The sequence below is a fragment of the Carlito syrichta genome, unplaced genomic scaffold, assembly GCF_000164805.1.
Source record: "Carlito syrichta isolate Samal-C Ts95f unplaced genomic scaffold, Tarsius_syrichta-2.0.1 Scaffold126566, whole genome shotgun sequence".
NCBI classification, from domain to species: domain Eukaryota; kingdom Metazoa; phylum Chordata; class Mammalia; order Primates; family Tarsiidae; genus Carlito; species Carlito syrichta.
In genome coordinates this window covers 121,109-144,101 of record NW_007070662.1, presented here as the reverse complement: position 1 = coordinate 144,101, position 22,993 = coordinate 121,109, and the positions used below count along the sequence as shown (strand labels likewise).

At 36.4% G+C, this 22,993-nt stretch overlaps 1 protein-coding gene across 1 annotated transcript in view; it reads left to right on the top strand.

Moving 5' to 3' along the window:
• LOC103250145 (ryanodine receptor 2-like) overlaps positions 1–22,993 on the top strand; it is a 108,025-nt gene that overhangs the window by 4,942 nt on the left and 80,090 nt on the right. The window contains exons 4-8 of the mRNA XM_021707876.1: positions 339–435; positions 2,144–2,247; positions 3,806–3,857; positions 18,068–18,121; positions 19,372–19,395. Of these exons, the coding sequence (XP_021563551.1) occupies positions 339–435; positions 2,144–2,247; positions 3,806–3,857; positions 18,068–18,121; positions 19,372–19,395 (331 nt within the window). The remainder of the gene's footprint in view (positions 1–338; positions 436–2,143; positions 2,248–3,805; positions 3,858–18,067; positions 18,122–19,371; positions 19,396–22,993) is intronic.

Here is a 22,993-nt window from a genome sequence, read left to right as displayed (position 1 = left end):
CCTCAACCTTCCAAAGTGCTGGGATTACAGATGTGAGACACCACACCCAGCCTAGTTTTAAAAATGACAAAACTGAAAGTTGGAAAAGTTGGGCAACTTGACCAATGTTACAAAACTTAAAATGACTGAGATAAGATTTAAATGCAAGTCAATGTGTGCCCCAAGAAACCCTACTCTTATTTGCTGTAAAGTGTTACCCTCAACAGGGGGATCAAGAATAAGAAGTTTATTTTAATTTTATTTTTTTAGTGCATAGATAATGCAGTAATAAAGTAATAGTCAACACATTTTCAACTTATTGGTTAAAAACTATTTTTGAAATTATGGTTATCTTTTAGGCATCGTGCTGTCAACCTCTTTCTTCAGGGATATGAAAAATCTTGGATTGAAACAGAAGAGCATTACTTTGAAGATAAACTGATAGAAGATTTAGCAGTATGTCTTTAATGGCATTATTAAATGAAAGAGGGTTTGGGCTTGGTGCAGCAATCTTGGTATGAGCAGTTGTCATAGACTTCACAGGAAAAAACATTATTGCAGTATATTGGTATTAGAAAATGTTTTTATCTTAATTGTTCTGTGTTCAATGTTTACAAATATTCACTATTCTTATTCCCAAGAGATCTCATCAATAACAAGCTCTTCAGAATTTAAAATGAGTAATACAACTTTATTACTAACTAAACATGATTCAGGTATTCTTTCAAATTCCTCCTTTAAGCACTTTAAAAACACCTCTGTACCAAGATAAACTATTAAAGAGTCAAGCCTAAAGAAGTTATTTATCAAAAATAAATAGCTGAAGGTTAACAAAAAGTTGTCGATTTTTAAAAATAAACATGGCAGAGGATAAAAGGCTGAACACAGAAAGAGGGAAGTCATGGTAAATATGGTGGATGACAAGTAGAATTTTTTATCTGACAGTGCTGATAAAAAGGCTTGTGTTACTGAGAGTACAGCACACAGTGGGAAGGAGTGACCGTCATAATCTTTATACATTGTGGGCCTGTTTGAAAACCTTACAAAAATCATCTTCTCTAGAAAATGTACAAGCAGACTCACAAAATTTTGCAGACTAGTCAGATTTTGCTTCATGATACCTAAGTTTAAGAGCTCTTATCTAAATGTTATTTTTTTCAACTTGCAAATTACTAGGGAATATAATGGATAAATTAATCCAATTCTTAAAAGCCTAACCCTGAATGCCCCAATATTTTTTAAAGAAATTTTGAGTAGTCTTCAGAATTAAAACAAGTGTAGAATATTTGGATATCTTTTAGAAATCTGCCCGGTATTCACAACATTAAACCGTTAATACAGGAAACAATACCATGCATGTAGAGAGAAAATCAGTTTGTATGGGTAAGTCAGTGGAGATATAAGACTCAATAAAAAGTCAGGATTAATGAATTCTACCATCAATAAAATGCCTAATAGCTTTCCTCATTATACAGTTCTATGCAATAATACACTTTTTAAATTTTAAAAGTAATAAAAATGAAAAAAAAATAAAGTAGTTCAAGCATTAACTCATTTAGTATTCTTTGCTTATCTATTTGTGTAGAAAAAAAAAATGTTTCACATTATAAGCAGTTTGTTTTGCTATGTGAACTAAATTTCCATACTTGAGGTGACTATTAGGCTTTTATTACAAATCTTTGTAAATTGAGCTCTTTGAGTAAAGTTAAAAATCTATGTAGCAAATACACATTCAGTTAATTATGAAGCTGCTTATAAGAATGGCATTCAGAATTTTTGAATTGTGTAATTTATATTTGCCCGTACTATTTTTTGGTCAAAGAATTAAATACCTCAGTTTAAAGCTGCATAGTTTTACATTGGTCATATAATAGATACATAACACACTATATTATATTTATATGAACATTATGTTACATATAATTCGATTATATACTTGTATACAAAACATATACATACGTAGCTATGCCTATACATATATACATATATAACATGAATAATGCATATAAAATACACATGTACATACATACACACACATATGCTACAACAGGGAAAGAAGGCTTTCCTTTTATTTTTTTTGTTCCTATCCCTTGTATTGTTCCTGAGTTTGAGAGAACTTTTTTTTTAATGTGAAAGAATATAAATTTGACTTTTTTTTTTTTAGAAACCTGGGGCAGAACCTCCCGAAGAAGATGAAAGCACTAAGAGAGTTGACCCTCTACATCAGCTGATCCTCCTGTTTAGTCGAACGGCTTTAACAGAGAAATGGTATGGTTGGGAGGTTTCCTATGAGACATAGGAGGAGGAGATACACCCATGTCTTGAGTATTCTGTGTCATGTGTTCATGTTTCAATTTCATCTTATTCTTGTTAGGAAAGATGACTCGTCAAAGATATGTCCAGTCTGGCATGCACCTGGGGACCGACACTCATTTAACCTCAGGCTTTAGTATCTACCTAGCAGTTCTGGTTTTCAGCAACTTTGCACCTAGCTGATTTAGTTGATTCTGGCCCTTTTTATAAAATGGCTTATCTCTTTATCACACAAAACAATTATCAAATAAGAGAACTCAAAGCAAATTCAAGTGCCAAAAATGTGTGGAGACCAATGGTGACCCCAAATTTCCTGGGTAGATTGTATCTCCATTGTGCAGTGGGTCTTAGGAAACTTTTAGGGGTTAGGTGAGCCATTATCTCGGCTTGGAAGTATCTCTGAGATCTACATTGCCCATTTTTCTTTCCTTATGCAATCTTAGTCACGTGAATTCACCAAAGCAACAAAGGTCAAACTTCTATGGAGTTAAATAAGAAACGCACTGGTAGGCCCAATAATCAAAATGTGCTCAGTATCTGCCTGTTACAGGGAGCACTGCATATATTAGCTCTGCAGAGGGGACTCTGCAGAGGTTACAGAACCTTTATCTGCATCCCTGCCATGTGAAAGCAAGCCTGTTTTGCCTCAGGCCTTTCCTGTTCGCTATAGAACCTGGGGAATAATTTAATTATCAGCCCATAACCACATGAATCTTCTCAGAAGTACTGGAAAGCTCATTTGACCTCTTTGCATGCCATAATTATGTACATTTCTCCCTTTAGCTAATGTGATCCATCCTTTCTCTCACTATTTCTCTCTCTCTTATTATTCCGAACTAACAAAAATCATCTCACTCCTAAGCATAGAGCAACTCTGTCTGGCATTGTCAGGTAATGAGGTATTTCTCATAAGTGAATTTTTCTCATGGCTGAAGCTTAAAACTGCTAAAATAAGTTTGCAAATTTTAGGTGTTTTTTTTTTTTTTGATAGAAACCTGTTACATTTGGTCATGTGTTAATGGTTTCCATACTTCTTAAAAAGTAGATAGCAAACATATTTTAACTTTTCTTACTTTTTAAGAGTTCTCATTATAACTATCTTATTTTTTAACTGTAGCGTAATCATTTTGGGAAGTCTTCCCATCAAATGTCAAATTTCACCTCTGCTGTCAAAAGCCCCTACCTCATTTAAATTTGCTTGTTTCAAATTTTGTAGTCTGAAGAAAATTAAATGTATTATATTTGTGTATAAATCAATAGACCACTTATTTTGTGAAAACTGAAGGCCTTTCTGTAAGGTAAGATGGGACAGCTATTTAGAAGCCCTGAGAACTTTGCTTTCTAATTCAAGGATATTTTTGAATGATTACTATTGCCTAAGTTTAGTGTTCATTTAATTTTAGAAAGTCATACTTGTTGGGGAAAAAAAAAGTTTATTTATACAATGATGATATGTTTGCATAGGACTAGCCTTCTACTTAAAAACTGATTTTTTTTTTCTTATTTTCCACAGCAAATTGGAGGAAGATTTTTTATATATGGCTTATGCAGATATTATGGCAAAGGTAAATAAATATCCTTCCTGATTTCAATATTATTTTAATAAGTGAAAATCACTTTCATCTGACAAAGGATAAGACTTTGTGTATTTCTGGAGTGAAATAAAATATTGTTGAATCTTAGAAACATGGGGGGAGGCATTAATCTCAACTTTTCACTTGTTGCATGAGTCCCTGCTCTAATTTCCTTGACAGCTAATCGCTTTATTTATTTACTTTATTTATTTATGAAGAGCTCTTTCATTCTCCAAACATTCATTCATTCAACAAATGTTTGCTGGGCATCAAGATATTGGAGATAACATGTGAATAAGAAAGAAGGCACACACCACGCCTTCTTAGAGTCTATAGTTTTATGGGAAAGATAAAATTTAAGCAAATGATTATAGAAAAACTGATAAGTTTAGGTAGAGGAACTATTAGGAGTATTGGGAACAGGTTACATAGCATGGTAGTGAGACCTGCTTAAAGAAGCCTTTCCTGTTAAATTTGGTCATGCAAAAATAGTAACAGCTAATATTTACCAAGTGTGTATTTCATTTTCTTCTCTTAGAAAGAGAATGAATAAGCCTATTAGTAAGATATAGTGAGAAGAAAAGGAGCCCACAAAAAATTTGGAGAAAACCCTAAGTGTAAGCTAGTGTAGAAGCTATTAAGTGAATATGTGGTCAACAAAATCATATTCTGCTGAGAGGTTGAACAAGGTAAGGATGTAAAATTCCTTAGGATTTATTACATGGATATCACTTGAGCAGGGTGAGAATAGTTTCTGAGGATTGTGGAGGGTGTCATGGGTGGGAAAGTGTCATGGTGTGGGTATGGAAGGGGTGATTCAGATGTGAAGAGATGGAGTGTAGGGATTTTCTCTACTGTGAAGATTGAGAGGGAGGAGAAAGATAGAAGTTGATAAATATCAAGATGGAATTGTGAGGTTGAGGGGGACTGTTTTTGTTTGTTTTCCATTTGTTTGCTTGTTTTATGAGAGAGAGAGAGCTAAGCATTCTTATATCTTGGTGAAAAGGAGCCAATAGAAAGGGCAAAGAAATTGTTTGTGGAGTGAGGCCTGGAGTTGGTGAGAGCTACAGGAGAAGACAGGTTACCAAGTATGAGGGGAAAACTGTGGCTTTCGTATTTTATTAAAAGCTGTACCCACAGCAAGGAATACACTTACTCTAGAACGTTTGTCCCTTACTATCCATGGGGGATTCGTTCCAGACCCCCTGCCGTTGAATACCAAACTCCAGGGATACTCAAGTCTCTTATATAAAATGGCATAGATTTGCTCATAGCCCACATACATGCTCCTATATACTTTGCAGCATCTCTAGATTACTTATAATCCCTAATACAGTATAAATGCTATGTAAATAGTTACACTATATTGTTTATGGAATAATAATAAGAAAAAAGTCTTTACATGTTCAGTACAAACATAACCATACATTTTTTTTCCCAAAATATTTTCTATCCACAGTTGGTTGAATCCACAGATTCAGAACCCATGTATAGAGAGAGCCAACTGTATATTTAAAGAAGCATAAAAATATATACCATGAAAGATGTTTTATAAAATTATGCTCTTGCTGGGCACGGTGGCTCAAGCCTGTAATCCCAGCACCTTGGGAGGCTGGGGTGAGAGGATGCCTGAGCCCACGGGTTTGAGACCAGCCTGGGCAACTTTGGAGACCTCATCTCTATGATAAATTGATAAATCGAAGAAATTAGCCACCCTGAATCGTACCCCACATCTTAAAAAAAAAATTATGCTCTTCCTATGAGCAATATAGGCTGAAATTTTCTACTCTAAAGAAACAAATGTTTTAGACCATGAATCACTAAACTGGTTTTATGTCCAGTTAATGGGCTTTAAACTCATAGTTTAATAATTTCTGGGTTAAAAGATAAAAGTTAAAAGATACAAAAGGAAGACGGAGAGGATGCCAGGATAATGGCACAATGGAAATGGTTTCTTTTAGGTTCATTTGCTTGCTCTCTCTGAAGATGAAAGGACAGTCATCTGCTAAAGCTGAGATGTAGGTGGAAGACACAAGAGAAAAGTTGGAGGAGACAGAGAAGAGTTGAGACATTGTGACAATTGGCATGGCATATTGACTAGAAATTAAAATTGCCATAGGTGGATAAGTATTCCCCAATCATTTACTAGGTAACCTGTTCTAGAATATTGCTGATGATTGACATCAAACTTCCTAGCAAGTAGTTTCTGGAGGCTGCCTTTTCTCATTTTGAAAATCAATATCCCAGCAGTCTGAAACTATCTCATGGCCTTCATAGTTTCTCAGTTTACCAATAGTCATTTAGCATTCACATCATTATTTTTGCCTTGAGTCTTGAAATTTGAACCCACTTCAAGAGACGTACGTCTTCATGTCTTCCTTTACCATTGCAGGTGCTTTGGAAGGCTTTTATTTATATCTTAATTATGGGGTTTTAATGTTCAATTTGCCTTGTTTCTTAAACTCGGGAGCATGGAGTTGGGTTAGTCATAACTCTGGATTCATTAGATTTACTCTCAGTAGTCTACTTTTTAAAAGTGAGTTACTTAGTCATTTCTAATAATGTAGTAACTAACCCTAAACCCACCACCTCCAAGAAACAATTTACATAACTTACATGTTATCATGTGGGTCTCTCATTAACCCATACCCTGGTTCCCCACATAAGGAAACTATCATACTAGCTCAAGATGCCCTTGATTTTCTTTTTATATATTTTTCATTTATCTCTATGTATTTATTAAATGTATTTTACTTTTTGTTGTTATTGACTTTTTAAAAAAATTATAAGGATGTGGGATACAATTCAGGGTTAGGTATACAAACGTTGATTATGCAAGTACCCTTGTTGATGAGGTGTGCCCCTCCCCTCCCCCCCTACAGTTTCCCACTACTGCCAATCCCTTTCTTATAGTGGTTATTATTGACTTTTTAAAGGGTATATGCAGTATGTAATTTTGGGGGCTTTACTTATTAATACTGCTTTCTAAGAGTCAACCATTTTTGTGTGTTGCTGGAATTTGATTGTTATGTTATATCCGTGGGGACGGATATACCATAGCTTATCTATTTACTTTTTTATTGATAGGCTTTTGTGTACATCTGTGTTTTTGCTAATGTGAACAGGGATTGAAATGCCTATTCTTATTCATTTCACCTATTGTACAAAAGTCAAGTGCTATAGGGTGTACAAATTTTCAGCTGAAGCAATAAATGTCACACTGTTTTCCAAAGTTATTTCATCAATTTCCATTCCTATCAGCAATGTTTAAGAGGGAGTCTGATAATCCACATCCTCACCAATATTTATATTATATAACTTATTGACATGTGTCAACCAAATGGATGTAAAATGGTATTTTGCTGAGGTCATGATTTTCATTTCTCTAGGCTAGGTACTTTTCCATATTTAAAAATCACTTCACTTCTTTTTGGTAGTTAAGTCCAAAACACAAAAGCTGATGAATAGTCCTGCACACCCTCTCTATTATAATTATTACAGTATCTCCTCTAAATCATACATTTACTGCTTTATGTTTACTATGCTTTGGCAACCGTCTAAAAAATCATTTAAAATCTTTGTATTTTTCAAGCCACACTTCATTCTAAACTTTAGGTAAATATTCTTTTTTGATTACTATTTTTTCAACCCCCTACTTCTATCATGTATATCTCCTCTTTTAAAAATTGCATCAGAGAATTTCCAGCACGTGTAATGTTGGCATTGCCAGCCCCTTTTGTCTGCACCATGCTCATTTGTGCTTGATTCCTCAGAATGTCCCTGTACCAACCTGTCATCCCTCCCGAACTGTCTGAAAGTCTGAAACTACCTCACTCTAACAATGGTTTTATCAATTTAAATAAGGTAACCGTGTGAAAGTATCTGGAATGATACCATACATTAAACACTGACTAATCTTTCCACTCTTTGGCGTTTCCGGCTAAGACATCCCTTTTCTCCTTTCCTTCTCCTTCTCTAATTAGCTTTTTAAAGTTCTCAAGATGCACATTCAGCTATGCCCAGCATTCTATTCTTTGTTGGTCAAAAATATAAAATGCCAGGGTCACTTTCTTGTGAAAATTCTCGCTCCTCTCTCACCCCCTAGCTCCCTTTAAATTCATACTGAAAGTTTGTGGCTGGCTTTGCCTCCTCAGCCTTCTAAGGAGTTGTCACATCAGAAAGGCAGCTAAGGAATGTATGAAATATATTTCTTTTGCAGAGTGAAACTTTCAGCAGATACTGGAAAGCTAAAGAACCTTATTCTCATTGCCAGTTTTAAATTTTGTTCTGAATACCTGAACGGTTTTAAGTATCCTCTATTTTATTTAACTTTTTCTATGTTTTTTCTTCTGTAGTATCTAGTCCATGCTCTGCCTTTTTTCTGTATTTATCATATTCAGCATTTCTTCCCTGGCATATGGCATGAGTCTTCTTTGCCTAAAATTCATCATTCTGATCCAGAAAGCAAAATCCTGTGCCTCAGGACTGCCTTATACATCTTCCTTTTTGCTTAGCATATCATTCATAGTACATGGATGCCATTTGCTATTGAAGAGCGTACCTTTTATGCCTATAAATCTTTCTGTTTCTGCCCAGTACATTCAAAAGTTGCTAGAGCTCTGACATAGTTTTCTTGTGGTCTAGGCATAACCTCAAGCCAACCAGCAGAAGTTTAAAGTAGTTTGATGAATTTTATCATATGTAGTATATACTCCAAGTAGATTCAGGTTTCAAGGTTTTTAAAAATCACAGATTTTTTATTGTTTTGTTTTTTGTTTTGGGAGTAAGGATCTCATTCTGTCACCCAGGCTGGAGTGCAATGGCATGATTACAGCTCACTGCAGCCTCGACCTCCTGGACTCAGGTGATCCTTCTGCCTCAGCCTTCTGAATAGCAGGAACTATAGGCATGTACCACCATCCCCAGATAATTTTTTGGCTTTTTTGTAGAGATAAGGTCTCGCTATATTGCCTAGGCTGGTATTGAACTCCTGGGCTCAAGCAGTCCTCCCGTCTCCACCTCCCAAAGTGCTGAGATTACAGGAGTGAGCTACCAATCTGCCTAGATTTAATCTTGTTAGAAGCAAATTTTATTAAGCTTTCTTAGAAAAATATTTTGAAACAGTTTAAAATATTTAATTTCAAAATACTTTTTCTAGTAAAAATTATTCCTCAGCCAGTGCTCTAAATGGACCATTCCATTGTATAAAAGCAAACATGATAAGAATTTATAGTTTAAAAACATATCTTTATAATCCAAAATGACAGTTTGGATGTATTCTTTTTTTTTTTTTTTTGTCTGATAATTAGACTTTTTAAAATTTTTTATTTGATTTTGAAGATGTGAGATACAATTTCAGGATTAGATATACAAGTGGACATCATGCAGGTAAAGTTTGGTCCTCCCTTTGGTCTCCACTTTGCCTGGTTTGAGATCAGGTACCTTATTGATGTTATGCTCCTCCCACTTCCTGGCAGTATCCTACTACTGCCAATTCCTCCCTTATAGTATTATAGTAAATGTTCAGGGTCCGCTTACGAGTGAGAACATGTGGTACTTAGTTCTTTGTTTCTGTCATGAATCACTGAGTACTATTGATGCTAAATCCATCCAAGTTGCTGCAAAGTCCATTTGTTTGTCCTTCTTTATGGCTGCATTATATTTCATTGTGTATATGCACCATAATTATTTTTATTCAATCCAGTTTTGATAGGCATTATGGTCCGTTCCATGTTTTTGCCTTTGTGAATAGTTTTTCAATAAACACGCCTGTGCAGGTATCTTTTTGGTAGAATGATTCGAGTTCCTCTGAGTATATTCCCAATGGGGGAATTGCTGGATCATCTGAAAGGTCAATTTCTAGTTCTTTTAGGAATTGCCACACTGTTTTCCATAGATTGAACTAGTTTGCATTCCCACCGGCAATGTTGACACATTCCCTTTTCTCCACATCCTCACCAGCATCTGTTGTTGTTTGTTTTATTAGTGAGGCCATTCTTACGGAAGTTAGGTGGTATCTCAATGTGATTTTGATTTGCTTTTCTCTGATGATCTGTAAGGCTGAGTACTTTTTCTGTGCCTATATATCTTCTTTTGAGAAGTGTCTATTGCCCACTTTTTAGTGGGGCTGTTTCCTCTCCCCCCCGCCCGCTTTCAGCACATTTGAGTTCCTTGTAGATACTGAATGTAGGCCTTTGTCGGATATACAGTTGGCAAATATTTTTTCCCATTCTGTGGGCTGTCTCCCTACTCTCTTGATGGTTTCTTTTGCTTTGCAGAAGCTTTTCAGTTTAGTGAGGTCCCACTTGTCTATTTTATCTCTTATGACATGGATACCTGGGGTTTTGATCAGGAATTAGTTGCCTACTCCTATTTCTGTAAGGTTGTCTCCTGCGTTTTCTAAGATTCTTATAGTTTGAGGTTTACGTTTAGGTCTTTGATCCATTTGGAATTGATTTTTGTGTATGGTGATAGGTAGGGGGTTCTGTTTCAATCTTCTGCATGTGGTCAGCCAGTTTTCCCAGCACCATTTACTGAATAGGTTCTCCTTCCTCAGTGGTTGATGGTGGAGGCTTTGTCAAAGATGAGTTGGCTGAGAAATTGAGGTTTTGCTTCTGGAATCTCTATCCTATTTCACTGGTCCATGTGCCTGTTTTTGTACCAGTACCAGGCTGTTTTGATTATTGTAGCCTTATAGTAAAGTTTAAAGGCTGGAAGTATGATACCTCCCACTTTGTTTCTTTTGCTGAGGATTGTTTTGGCTATTCGTGGTCATTTATATTTCCAGAAGAATTTCTGTATTGTCATGTCCAGGTCTGAGAAGAATGATATTGATAGTTTAATGAGTATTGTGTTGAATCTGTAGATTGCCTTGGGTAGGATGGACATCTTTACAGTGTTGATTATTCTATCCATGAGCATGGAATATTTTTTCATTTGTTTGTGTCTTCTTGGATTTCTTTGAACAGTGTTTTATAGTTTTCATTGTAAAGGTCTTTCACTTCTCTGGTTAGGAATATACCGAGATATTTCATTTTGTGCGTGTGGGTTTTGTGAATGGGATTGTGCTTTTTTATCTGGTTCTCTGTTTGTTGTTAGTGTAAGAATGTGGCTGGGTTTTTTTGCACATTTTTTTTTTGTACCCTGAGACTTTGCCAAAGTTGTTTATCAGTACAAGGAGGTTTTTGACAGATTCTTTTGGATTTTCAGGATATAGGATTATATCATCTGCAAAGAGGGATAACTTAACTTCTTTTCCTATTTGGATATTCCCAATTTCTTTCTCTTGTCTAATTGCTCTAGGTAGGACTTCCAACACAATGTTGAACAGGAGATGTGAGAATGGGGAGCTTTGTCTTGTTCCAATTTTCAGGGGAAATGCTTCCAGTTTCTGTCCATTTAGTAATATGCTGGTTGTGAATTTATTGTAGATGGTGCTCAATATTTTGGGGTATGTTCCCTCTATGTTTAGGTGTTCAAAGGTTTTTATCAAGAAGGGATGATGCATTTTATCAAAAGCATCTAATGATATAATCATATCATTCTTATTTTTACATCTGTTGATGTATTTAATTGCATTTATGGTCTTGCAGATGTTGAACCGGCCCTGTGTCCCGGGGATGAAGCCTACTTGGTCATGATGGATGATTTTTGAGATGTGTTATTAGATCCTATTTGCTAGAATCTTGTTGAGAATTTTTGCATCTATATTCATTAGGGATAATGGTCTGTAGTTCCATTTTTTTGTTGTTGGATCTTTTATACCCGGTTTGGATTTCAGTGTGATGTTAGCTTTGTAAAATGATTTTGGAAAAATTCCATATTTCTCAATTGCCTGAAATGCTTTCATTGGGATTAGTATCAGCTCCTCCTTGTATGTTTTGTAGAATTCTGCTGGAAAGCTGTCAGGTTCATGATTTGTTGTTGTTGTTGTTGTTGTTGATAGCTTTCTTATGACGGATGCAATTTCTTGCATTTTTTTTTTTTTTTTTGAGTTGGAGTCTCACTCTGTCATCCAGACTGGAGTGTAGTGGCCACTCTCGGCCACCGTAGCCTCGACCTGCTGGGTTCCCATGATCTTTCCGCCTCAGCCTTCCAAGTGGCTGGAACCATAGGTGCGCGCTACCATGCCAGGCTGATTTTTTGATTTATTGTAGAGATGAGGTCTCGCCAAATTGCCCAGGTGGGTCTCAAACCTGCGGGCTCAGGCAATCCACTCACCTCAGCCTCCCAAAGGCGTGGGATTACAGGCTGAGCCACCGAGCCTGGCTACAATTTCCTGCATTGTTATTGGTCTATTTAGTGTCTTGGTGTCTTCTTGCTTCAACCTTGGGAGAATGTGTGATGTCAAAAAGTCCTCCATTTCATTTAGGTTATCAAGTTTGTTTCCATACAGGTGTGCATAGTAGACTCTGATAATCTTTTGTATTTCTTCAGGATTAGTTGTGATTTGACCTTTTGCACTTCTGATTGTGTTTATTTGGCTTTTTTCTGTCTTTTTCTTGATCATTCTGGCTAGGGGTTTATCAATCTTGTTTATTCTTTCAAAGAACCAGCTTTTTATTTTGTTGATTTTTTTTTTCTTTATGTTTGTTTTCTATGTCCTGTATTTAGGTTTTTACTTTGGTGATCTGGATTCTTCTGCTAAACTTGGGGTTTTGATGGTCTTGTCTTTTCAGCTTCTTTAGGTGATTTGTTAGGCTGTTAACTTGTGATCTTTCCATTTTCTTGATGTGTGTTTGTAGAGATATAAGTTCCCGTCTTAGAACTGTTCCCACGGCATCCCAGAGGTTTTGGTAAGATGTTTCTTTCTGTTCATTTGTTTCCAGGAAGTTTTACATTTCTGTTTTGATTTCTGTGTTGACCCAGTAAACAGCATCATGCTGTTTAGTGTCCATGTGTTTGTGGGTTTGGGGGGGAATATTGTTGGTGTTTATATTTATTTTTATTCCACTGTGGTCTGAGAAGGTACATGGCAGTATTTCAATCTTATGAAATTTGTTTATGTTTGATTTATGGCTTAGGATGTGATTGATATTGGAGTATATTCCATGTGGTGATAAGTAGAATGTATATTCTGTGGTTGTTGGGTGAAGTGTTCTGTAGGTATCTATTAAGTCCATCTGGTCAATGTCAAGTTGAGGTTCTGGATTTCTTTGTTGATTTTTTGCCTCAGTGATCTATCTAGGGTTGTTAGTGGGATATATAAGTCCCCAGCTATAATAGTGTTGCAGTCAATATCTTTTTCTAGCTTACTTAATAGTTGCATTATAAATGCTGGTGCTCCTGTGTTGGGCACATATATGTTTAGGATGAGTATTTCTTGTTAATGGATTGAAACTTTTATCATTATATAGTATCATCTCATATTTTAAAAATTTTTAAAGTTAACATTAAAATTTTTAAACTTAAAGGTTGTTTTGTCTGATATTAAGATCACGACTTCTGCCTTCTTTTGTGATCCATTCATCTGGAAATTCATTTTCCGTCCTCTAACTTTGAGTCTGTGTGTGTCCCTTGTGGTGAGATGAGTTTCCTGGGTGCAGCAAATTATTGGGTCATGGTTTTTTATCCAATTTCCCATTCTGTGTCTTTTCAGTGGTATGTTTAGTCCATGTTCAGGCTGATTGTTGAAATGTGATTTTTTATCCCTGTCATGAGTTGTTTTTTTTTGAGTTAGAGTCTCACTCTGTCACCCAGACTGGAGTACAGTGGCCACTCCTGGCCACCGCAGCCTCAACCTGCTGGGCTCCGACGAGCCTTCTGCGTCAGCCTTCTAAGTAGCTGAAACTACAGGCGCGCGCTACCATGCCCGGCTAATTTTTTTGATTTACTGTAGCGATGAGGTCTCGCCAAGTTGGCCAGGTGGGTCTCAAACCTGCGGGCTCAGGCAATCCACTCACCTCGGCCTCCCAGAACATGGGATTACAGGATGAGCCACCGAGCCCGGCCATGAGTTTCTTATAATGTTTTTTGTTGTTTTCTTTTAACTTTTGGGTTGGTATATGAGTGCTTTCAAGTTTTCATTTGCAGTGTATTCTCTGTTGATTCTTTGTTCTGCTGTTCTCTTAGGATATATGTGGTCATTCTTTTTTTTTTTTTTTCCTTTCTTCTGTGCTTACTACCTTCTTAAGCATCTCCTGTAGAACTGGTCTGGAAGCTGCATTATCTCTTAGGGATTGAATTTCTGGAAGGATTTTACTGCTCCATTGCTGAAGAAGCTGAGCTTGGCTGGGGAGGAAATTCTTAGTTGAAATTGTTTAACTTTGATGACCTTGAATATTGGACTCCAGTCCCTTCTAGCTTGTAGTGTTCCTGTTGATAGGTCTGCTGCTATTCTGATTGCTATCCTGGTAGGTAGTCTGACCTTTCTCTCTTGCTGCCTTTTGGAATTTTTCTTTTGTACCTACTTAGCGCAGGTGAATTACTATGTGTCTAGGGATTGGTCTTCTCATTTGATGTCTTGTAAGGGTTCTTTGTATCTCTTGTGTTTGAATGGTCACATCTGTGGTGAGATGGGGAAAGTTTTCCTATGTAACCTCCTGGAAATATTTGCTCCAAGGTGTTCTCTGTTTCCTTTTCTTCTTCTGGGGTACCAATCAGGTGTAGGTTCAGCCTCTTGATATAATCATACATCAACTTTCTATTCTTATCTGATCAGGGTTCTGAACTTGTTTTATTTTGAAATAGGATTTTGGGTGGGAAGCTTTGCTGTGTCTTGTAATTTTGAAAGTCTAATAAGGTGAAAGACAGGGAGCTAGGGTGTAGAAACTATTTGTAAATTATAGTGTTCACAGATTGTTGTATGGGTTCCCTGTAATCTAATCCCCACCACCACTCTATATGACAGTGCATTGGGTCCATGTGTGTACTTCGAGTCCAAGATACAGTAACAGCAGTGAGGAGGACAGGGAAAAGTAGAATAAAATACGATGGACAAAAATTTAAAAAAATAAAAAATAAACACAGAAAAACAAAAGCAGAAAAAGCAAAAAAACAAAAAACAAAAAAACAGCAGACACACACAGAGAAATTAAAACCAAAACAAACAAAAAATAAATAAAATGAAAGAAAAAACAGGAAAACTGAACACATACACACACACCCAACACATAAAGAAAAAGAGAAAAGGAAAAAAAGAATTCAAATCAAATCCTCACACATACATTCACACACACAATTAAACTAAAAAAAGGAAGAACAAAACCTGAAAGATGAACACTCAGATCATTCACTACACACATAAACAGAAAACAAAAAACAAAAGAAGAAAGAAAGTGGGAGGAAAAAAACCAAGAAGAAAAAAACAGGTGGTGGTGGGGGGGCTTCAGATCAAACCCTCACATGTGCACAAAGGAAAAAGAAAAAAATTAAAGAAACAAGCAAACCAAAAAACAAGCTGCCCTTTTGTGGCAGGTTCTGTAATTGTTCTTCTCAGCTGCTCACAGGTAAGCCCCTCTGCTGTCTCTGTGGAACTGTGGCCTCATTCACAGTCTCCCCAGTGTCCAGCCTGGGAAGGAGGAGGAGGTAGTGGGGGATGGGTGTGGCTTCAGTCCCCCCTCCCACTCTTGTATGGTGGGAAATCCCCTCGGGTGAGGAGGTGCGGGATTGTCTCTTCCCTAGGCGCTGGCGGAGGGCACCCAGCCAGGCTTACACTGGAGTAGAGTCCTCCTATCATGGCTGACATCCAGCCTCTGCCTGGATTTGTCCCTCTCAGTTGTGTCCCAGCCATGTGGGTCTGACATTCAGAGAATTGATGGGGAGGAAGGAATTGGGTCAGTCCCAGAGTCATCGCTTCTAGGGTCTTACTCATCCTTTTCTGATCACACCCTTTGTCCCATGGCTGATTCAGGGCAGGGGTGGGATGCCTGAAACTCAGCAGTTGTCCTGTCCCTCCAGAGTTTGTGCTTTCGAGATGGTCCCTCTGGTCATAATCAGCCCCTTAGTAGTTAATTTGCCGGTCACAGGGATTGAGTCTGTTGGTCCGTGGTGAGCAAGCCGAAACATTCTCCTGCCCAGCTTTCAAGATGGTGGCAGGGTGCCTCTTTCGTCTTCTACAGTGGGGCTCTGCCTCTGTTCCCTTGCTGTGCTCCCTCTACAGGCCTTGCTGACTGTGTCCAGTAGTCATTCTTGGCTGCTTCTGGGAAGGGCTCTGCTGATTTTTTTTTTTTTTAATGGTGCTTGGCTTCTTCTCCCGGGAAATGCTAGGGTCCCAGCAGAACAGCTGCAGCACCAGCCACTTCTCCAGGAGCACCCTGGCCACTTGCTCCCAAGTCTCTACCCAGTCAGCCACTCACACGTCCACTTACTCATAGACACGTGCCCCACATTTTCCATGCAGTCACTCACACAGGGACTTGCATAGTCCAACTGGCTCTGTCACCATCTTCCTGGATCATGAATATATTTTTCATTTCAAACCTTGTTTCTTCCCTGTTTCTGAAGTTTATGAATTTTTTATAGGAGATGATGTACTTGAGAAAATTTAAAACTTCATATCCTTAGGGGACATTTTATAATTTTCTTTAGTAAACATGCTTGTTATCTGATAAAATTCTTATAATTTTCACTGTTACTTACTAATGCTAATTATAAATTAATTTCCCATTAATTCTAACAGGAGACCTTAGAATAGTCATTTTAAGGAGCAGATTAACACAATTCCTCCGTATTTGACATTAGATGTATATTACATATTTATGAAGGAACACAGATTTGCCTTCCAAGCCTGTTTTGCTAAAGTTCTCATGGGTTTATATTTTTTAAATCCTGGTTAACTAACGGAGGGTTGAGTAACATTTTAACATGTAGTAGAAAAACTCCTGCTATCTGAGTGAATCACTAACATCTTTGCTTCTGTGGTGAAACATGCAGTTTAGCACCTTACCCACATAGTGATAGTATCACAGGCCTGTGTCTCCACTTTTATTTTCTCCTTTGCAAACCGTGTTCATGTGCCTACTATTCTCAATGGAAGGAGTGGTTCTCAGTGTATATTTGTTGAATGAGTAGAAAAATTATCATGGTGTTGATGGAAGGATCACATTTTGTACCTTCTCTCCCATCTCCAGCTTATTTCTATGCCCAGAGTATTGTGACTCATCAAATTAAAAGTATTTTTCTGATTTGTAATTTACATTTCACTGTTTGCCTCCAAACACCTCACGGATACACTTAGGGCTTACCAAACATAAGAAATGCTTAGAAGGGTACAACCTAACTTTGAAGAGCTGTAGGTTTCTTCCTATCATAGTCATTGGTTAATGAACATTTCCCTTTAGTCACCATGCTTTTCCAAACCATAATATTAATAGCAGCTGAAATTTATTAAAAACATATAATTTCTCAGAAATGTTTTTCCTAAGTGACAAAAAGTTGACGTTTTTAGCTCATGTGATTCTTTCAAGAACCTAGTTAGTCTTTTTTTTTTAAATTCCCATCTTCAACATGAAGAAGCAGAGACACAGATGGAAGAACTTGCCCAAGCCTGAACAACAGGCAGCGTCAGAATTTAAACCGGGTACTCTGCCTCTTCAGTCCGTGCTCCTGACAACCATACTCCTCTGCCTCCTTAGCAGCAAAAAAATCTAATTTCACTGTGGCAATTAGATAAAAATACATGCACAGTTTAGCACAGATCCTAAATCATAACTCATAACCCCCACAATGGAAAAGGCAATTTTGCCATTTTTATCTACAAAGAATGATATTAGTAGCTGTTAGAATTTCACTTTATTCCTTTTGGCCACATACAGTAAAAATGACTTAAAAAGTAAAAGGATTATCAGAACCAGTTTAATTATTGGACACTGCCCCCTATTAATTTTAATAAAGGGTAATTTCATGCATCTATATTATAATGGCAACGTAAAGAAAAGAGAAAACAAGAATCCTTGTCTTTTAAGGTTTGCAGTTTGATTTGAACAAGGTAAATGCATGAATAAATAGTATGTGTGTAGTATTCTATGGACCTCACAATTATCTGTTATATATAAAATAGATATTTTAATATTTTAATTTTGTAAAAACAATATATAATATAATTTTCTTTCAGGTTATGAGTTCATTAATCATGTCATCTTGTATGTGTTTAAATGATGTTGATAAATTACTACAAATGATTTGGTGTTCTATGTAAGTAATTCTTTTGCACTTTCTGCCTCAATATATTCCTGTCTCTTTTTTTTTTTTACTTGTATCAGAGTTGTCATGATGAGGAAGATGATGAGGGTGAAGAAGAAGTGAAGAGTTTTGAAGTAAGATCCATCTTTCTAGATTTGTCTTTTTTCTATCTTGGAACATTGTTTCATAGCTTATAACTGACATTTATGTTTCTTGCTTCATGGCTTATTGCAGCTTATTGTGTCAAGGAACTGCATGTCAGAGCTGGATGGACAAACCTGAGTCCTAACATTTGCTCAAGTTAAGACCAAGGAACATAGAATAGTGAATTAATGAAATAAAGCCCATATGTTCAGAATGAGTGTTCCTGAGAGCCCTCAGAGATGAGATGGCTTCAAATTATTCTCATCTCAGTGATGTTGTGTTCTGGAATTTCTAACAGACATGTGAGGAGAATGTTTACTGAAGAGCAACATGATATCAAGTGTTTAATTAAAACCTTGGTTTGGCATTTTTTCCCTGAAGTCTGAAAGATTTGGCCTCTTTCGACTTCCGTCCAACTAGGTCACTCATTCCATGTACATATGTAGATAGTGGCACATGATGAAATTTGCTTGCATGAGGTAGGGGGGCATATATTTCTAGGACTGTATTGTACTTAATGATTATTTCCTCAAATGTTCTCAGCCTTTAAATATTCCAAATAATTTGCAATGCTGCTTAATATTAACTAGTCAGAAGGAAAGTTGGTATTATTTCCCCCTTTTGCTTATACTGTACTTTTGCTGTTTATAAGAAAAGCTAGTTGTTGCTAACTACCACTCTTCTTATTTATTTGTTCCTTTTTGTTTGTTTGTTTTTGTTTTTAGAATTTTCCAACAGAAACTAAGTGGAAAGAAATAGAAATTAGATTTTTTTTTTCACTTTAATTTACGTGTCTGCATTTAAAGCTAGAAGTCTGAAAATATATCAGTAGCCAGCAATGAGTCTTTAATTAAAGCGGGCCCACAAGAATGTACAGCCAAGGAGTGAGTGCAGGGCATTGTCCTTTCAGAAACAATTTGATATGAGCATCTCTGCAGCACTGAAGTCAATGTGCCAAAAATATGAAAACAACCTAATTCGGGGATAACCTGTGACTATTGCTGGCTGAGAAAAATGTCATAGGATTAATTTCCAATATGACACTATAATCTTTTCAAGTGTATGTATATTCTATTCTCAAATCCCTCTTTATTGATAAGAAACCGAGGTAAATTAGAATGAGCTGTAAGCAGAAAATAATAATTTTTTTTTCTGACGTGCACACCATTTACGGTCTATCGGTTGTCTTCAGAGCAATTGTTTATTGCTATTTTGCTTCTTGTCCTCATCCTTCCTTAAGGTCACAGGATCCCAACGCAGCAAGGTAAAACTATATATATGTGTGTATTTGTCTGGGTCTGAGTTTTGGTTTCTTGTGACATTTACCTTTGTTAGACCCAACATCTTCGATTCTTTTGTTAATAAAAGATCTTGGAAATCTTACTACAAGTTTGTAGCTCCATTGCAATTAGTCTCTTCAGTATCCCGTCCTTGACACAGGTTTATTCTTCTTGCAACTCATTTAATATGATGCATAATTAGAAATTTTATCCTCCATGTTAACCTTGAGCTGTAGGCTGTGCTGTAATAAAAGAGTCCAGCACTTTGGGTAATGAACTTTTAGCTAAAAAACTTTTCATGTTCAGTATAATGTGTTTTAACTTTATCCCTACGCCTCTTGAGTTTTTCTTTTTAACGCTAGTCTCATTACTTGAAAACAGACATGATAAATGATATTGCTGGTGAGAGTGGAAAGACATCTGCTTTTCCATTGCGCTGTTGTATCTTTAATTAGCAACTGGAGATTATGTTCCATGATTCCAGTATGGATTTTTGTCATTTCAGTAAAGGGAAGAACTAGATGACTATTTCCATCTCTTAATATTTTGAATAGCTAAATACTTGGAACATTTGCTGAGAGAAAACATTCTGATCTGGAACTGCATTTTTTTTTTTTTTTTACTTTGACATGGACCCTGATAAGCTTACATTTTATTTTAATGAGGCTATTTAGTAGGGAAATCCAGCATAAACATCTCCAGAAGACAGTACCCATAACAACTTTAGTTTTAAAAAAAAAAACTTTCAGTTTGTATTTGACTTTGTCTTCTATCTTTAAAAAGTGAAATATTTGCTGATAAAATGAATTTTTAGACTGTGCTAAAGAATCCATGAGAAGAAACAAACTCCAGTATGTTTAACTCACTCTTATGATAGGAAGAATGTATTTTTCTTATGACACACCATGATCCTCATACATTTTAAACCTTGAACTCATGCATATACTCTCAGATATAGCTCTGATCTGAGGACATAATGGCTAATGGCATATAATGGGCATAAAACTTAATAAGACATGTGTACTACAGCAATAGATGATGGGTGCAATAATAATTTGGTAGACTTTGGTTTTTTTATCACCAATTATCTCAGATAAAATTCCAGTGGATTGTTGAGGGATAAAATATGTGAAGGACCCTCCTAACATCAATCAAAGATTTGGTTTCCTAAACAGCATAAAAGTTAATGTAAAATATATTGATACTTGTATGATAGGGGTAAGGGAGAAGGTGTTTCTACTACTCTAGAAAACCATTCTACTTTAAAAGAGGGACATGGTTTCAGGAGTGTCAAATTTAGTGACATTAGAAAGGTTTCTAATTCAGGAAAGAAGTTTAAAAGAAAACAAGTGGTAGAATCAGTATTTGCCTCTAGGATTCAGACCAGTCTAAGGACAAAAAGTCAAATGAGTTATGCAGCCTGACCTGAGAGAAAGGGCTGCCTTTGGATTGAGAATGGTGGGCAAATACACATGATGGTGAAACCTGGCAAATAATCCCCAAATAGAAGATATAGACCAGGAGGTATGACTGCCCCAGTAAGAGACAGGCTTTTTTTTTTTCTTTTTGAGTTGGAGTCTCACTCTGTCGTCCAGGCTGGAGTGCAGTGGCATTCTCATGGCCACCACAGCCTCAACCTGCTGGGCTTAGGGGTTCCTTCTACCTTATAAGCCTTATAAGTAGCCGGAACTACAGATGCACACTGCCACACCCAGCTAATTTTTGTGATTTATTGTAGAGATGAGGTCTCACTAAGTTGCCCAGGCTGGTCTCGAACCTCCAGGCTCAGGCAATCATCTTGCCCCAGCCTCCCAAAGTGCTGGGATTACAGCCTAAGCCACCGCACCTGGCCGAGACAGGCTTTTAAAGTGCTGGGAATTGGTACACATTTATAGTGTAACACAATATACCAGATCTGGGGCTTTTCACTTCCTAGCTACTGTTACTGATCTTCATGTGGATTTGGCGCTATAACTTGTTATTTAGGTCTAATTTGTGTAGCATGCTACTCTTCACAAAATACATACTCTGTACGTGATAGGAAATCTTATAAGGTTGAGAGGCAGTTGTATCACTCAGTCACCTATGAAAATACTCTTCTCTGAAGTTGATTATGTGATACCAACAAAACCACTGAAAAACTGAACTAGACAATTAGACGATTACTGTCTTTATAAATTTAGTAATCTACCAGACTTTTTAGATGGAGATGTCTGATTGGAATAATTTAGACATAGTTCTGATAGTGGAATTTTTCACATAAGTTAAAGTGAATCTGAAAGTGATTTTGGCAGTTATAATTCATATAACAAGTTATTTCAAATAAGTTTATAAGCAACAAAGTGTGTGATAATGGAATTTTATTCCTGTAACTGGTTGATTATTAATATTTGCTGTAGTTTCTACTTAAATTATTTATAAAATATTCAACAAATGCATTGAGAAGAGAAAACAAGCAGATTTAAAGAAAAGTGCTATTCTAAGGACACTTTCTATGAGGAATACAGTAAGGCTCAAAATAACATGAAAAACAGGGAATGAGAAATGAAAAGCCAAGACCTAGCTCTTCTCCTCCATCGTATGTATGCTTCATGATGTGATTGTATTAAAACTTGCCTGATTTAACTTGATCATTTACTATCCTGTTTCATTCATAAAATATGTAAATATGATTTTTCTGCAACAACTTACTTGATAGCTATTGCATATTTAGTCAATTATTTTTTAGATTTGGAGCTACTTCATTATTAAAGCCATAAAGAAGAACAGTTAAATCTTGTAAAGAGGCCAACATTAATTGAAAGGGAAGAAATCTTTTAGAAGTTGTCTGAAAAGTTAATTTTTGCAGTTAAGTGCTCTATGTCACTTTTTAAATTTTCGCAAGCCAAAGCAAATAATAATAATAAATAATTTTCAAGTCAAGTAACTTTGTTTTCTGAGCATGATGAGTTCTTCTGTCCTATCAACAAAGAACTTGGGTACCACAATAGACCACATCTTCAAAATACTCAGATTTCACAAAATACTCAGAAACATTCTTTAAACAATTGCTTCGTCTTCTGTTGCCCTTCTCTGAAATCTGAGGGTGTGACATAAAATGCTTATGCAGTGAAAACATTTCCTTGGAGTGTTAAGTTAATACTATATTATAGATTTATTACTTACTGAAAATCCTAAATTAATGATAGTGAAGCTTAGATAAGAGAGGAATGGAGCATTAACATGTCTTTTAGGCCATCTTTCTCAAATATTAGGCAAGTTGAGTTTTCCTTTGGCAAATGCCCAATTTCTAACTCACAGATGAATTCTCTGATGAGTCCCTAGGGTCCTGTTATTCTGTACTATTGATTAAAGAGAATGTATTGAGTATTACATGCTAAATAAGCCTGTGGCAGAGTTAATATTCTGTAATAAATACTTAGGGGATGAGCATATTCTCTTCCAGATGGGTCTAAGACATTAACTAAAATGACATCATACCTGCTAACGTACTCAGACCAGTACCAAGCTCATACTCCAAAGTGTGCACCATCGAGTATGGGAAAATCAATTTGGGTCCAAAATGTCTTCAGGACGGATATT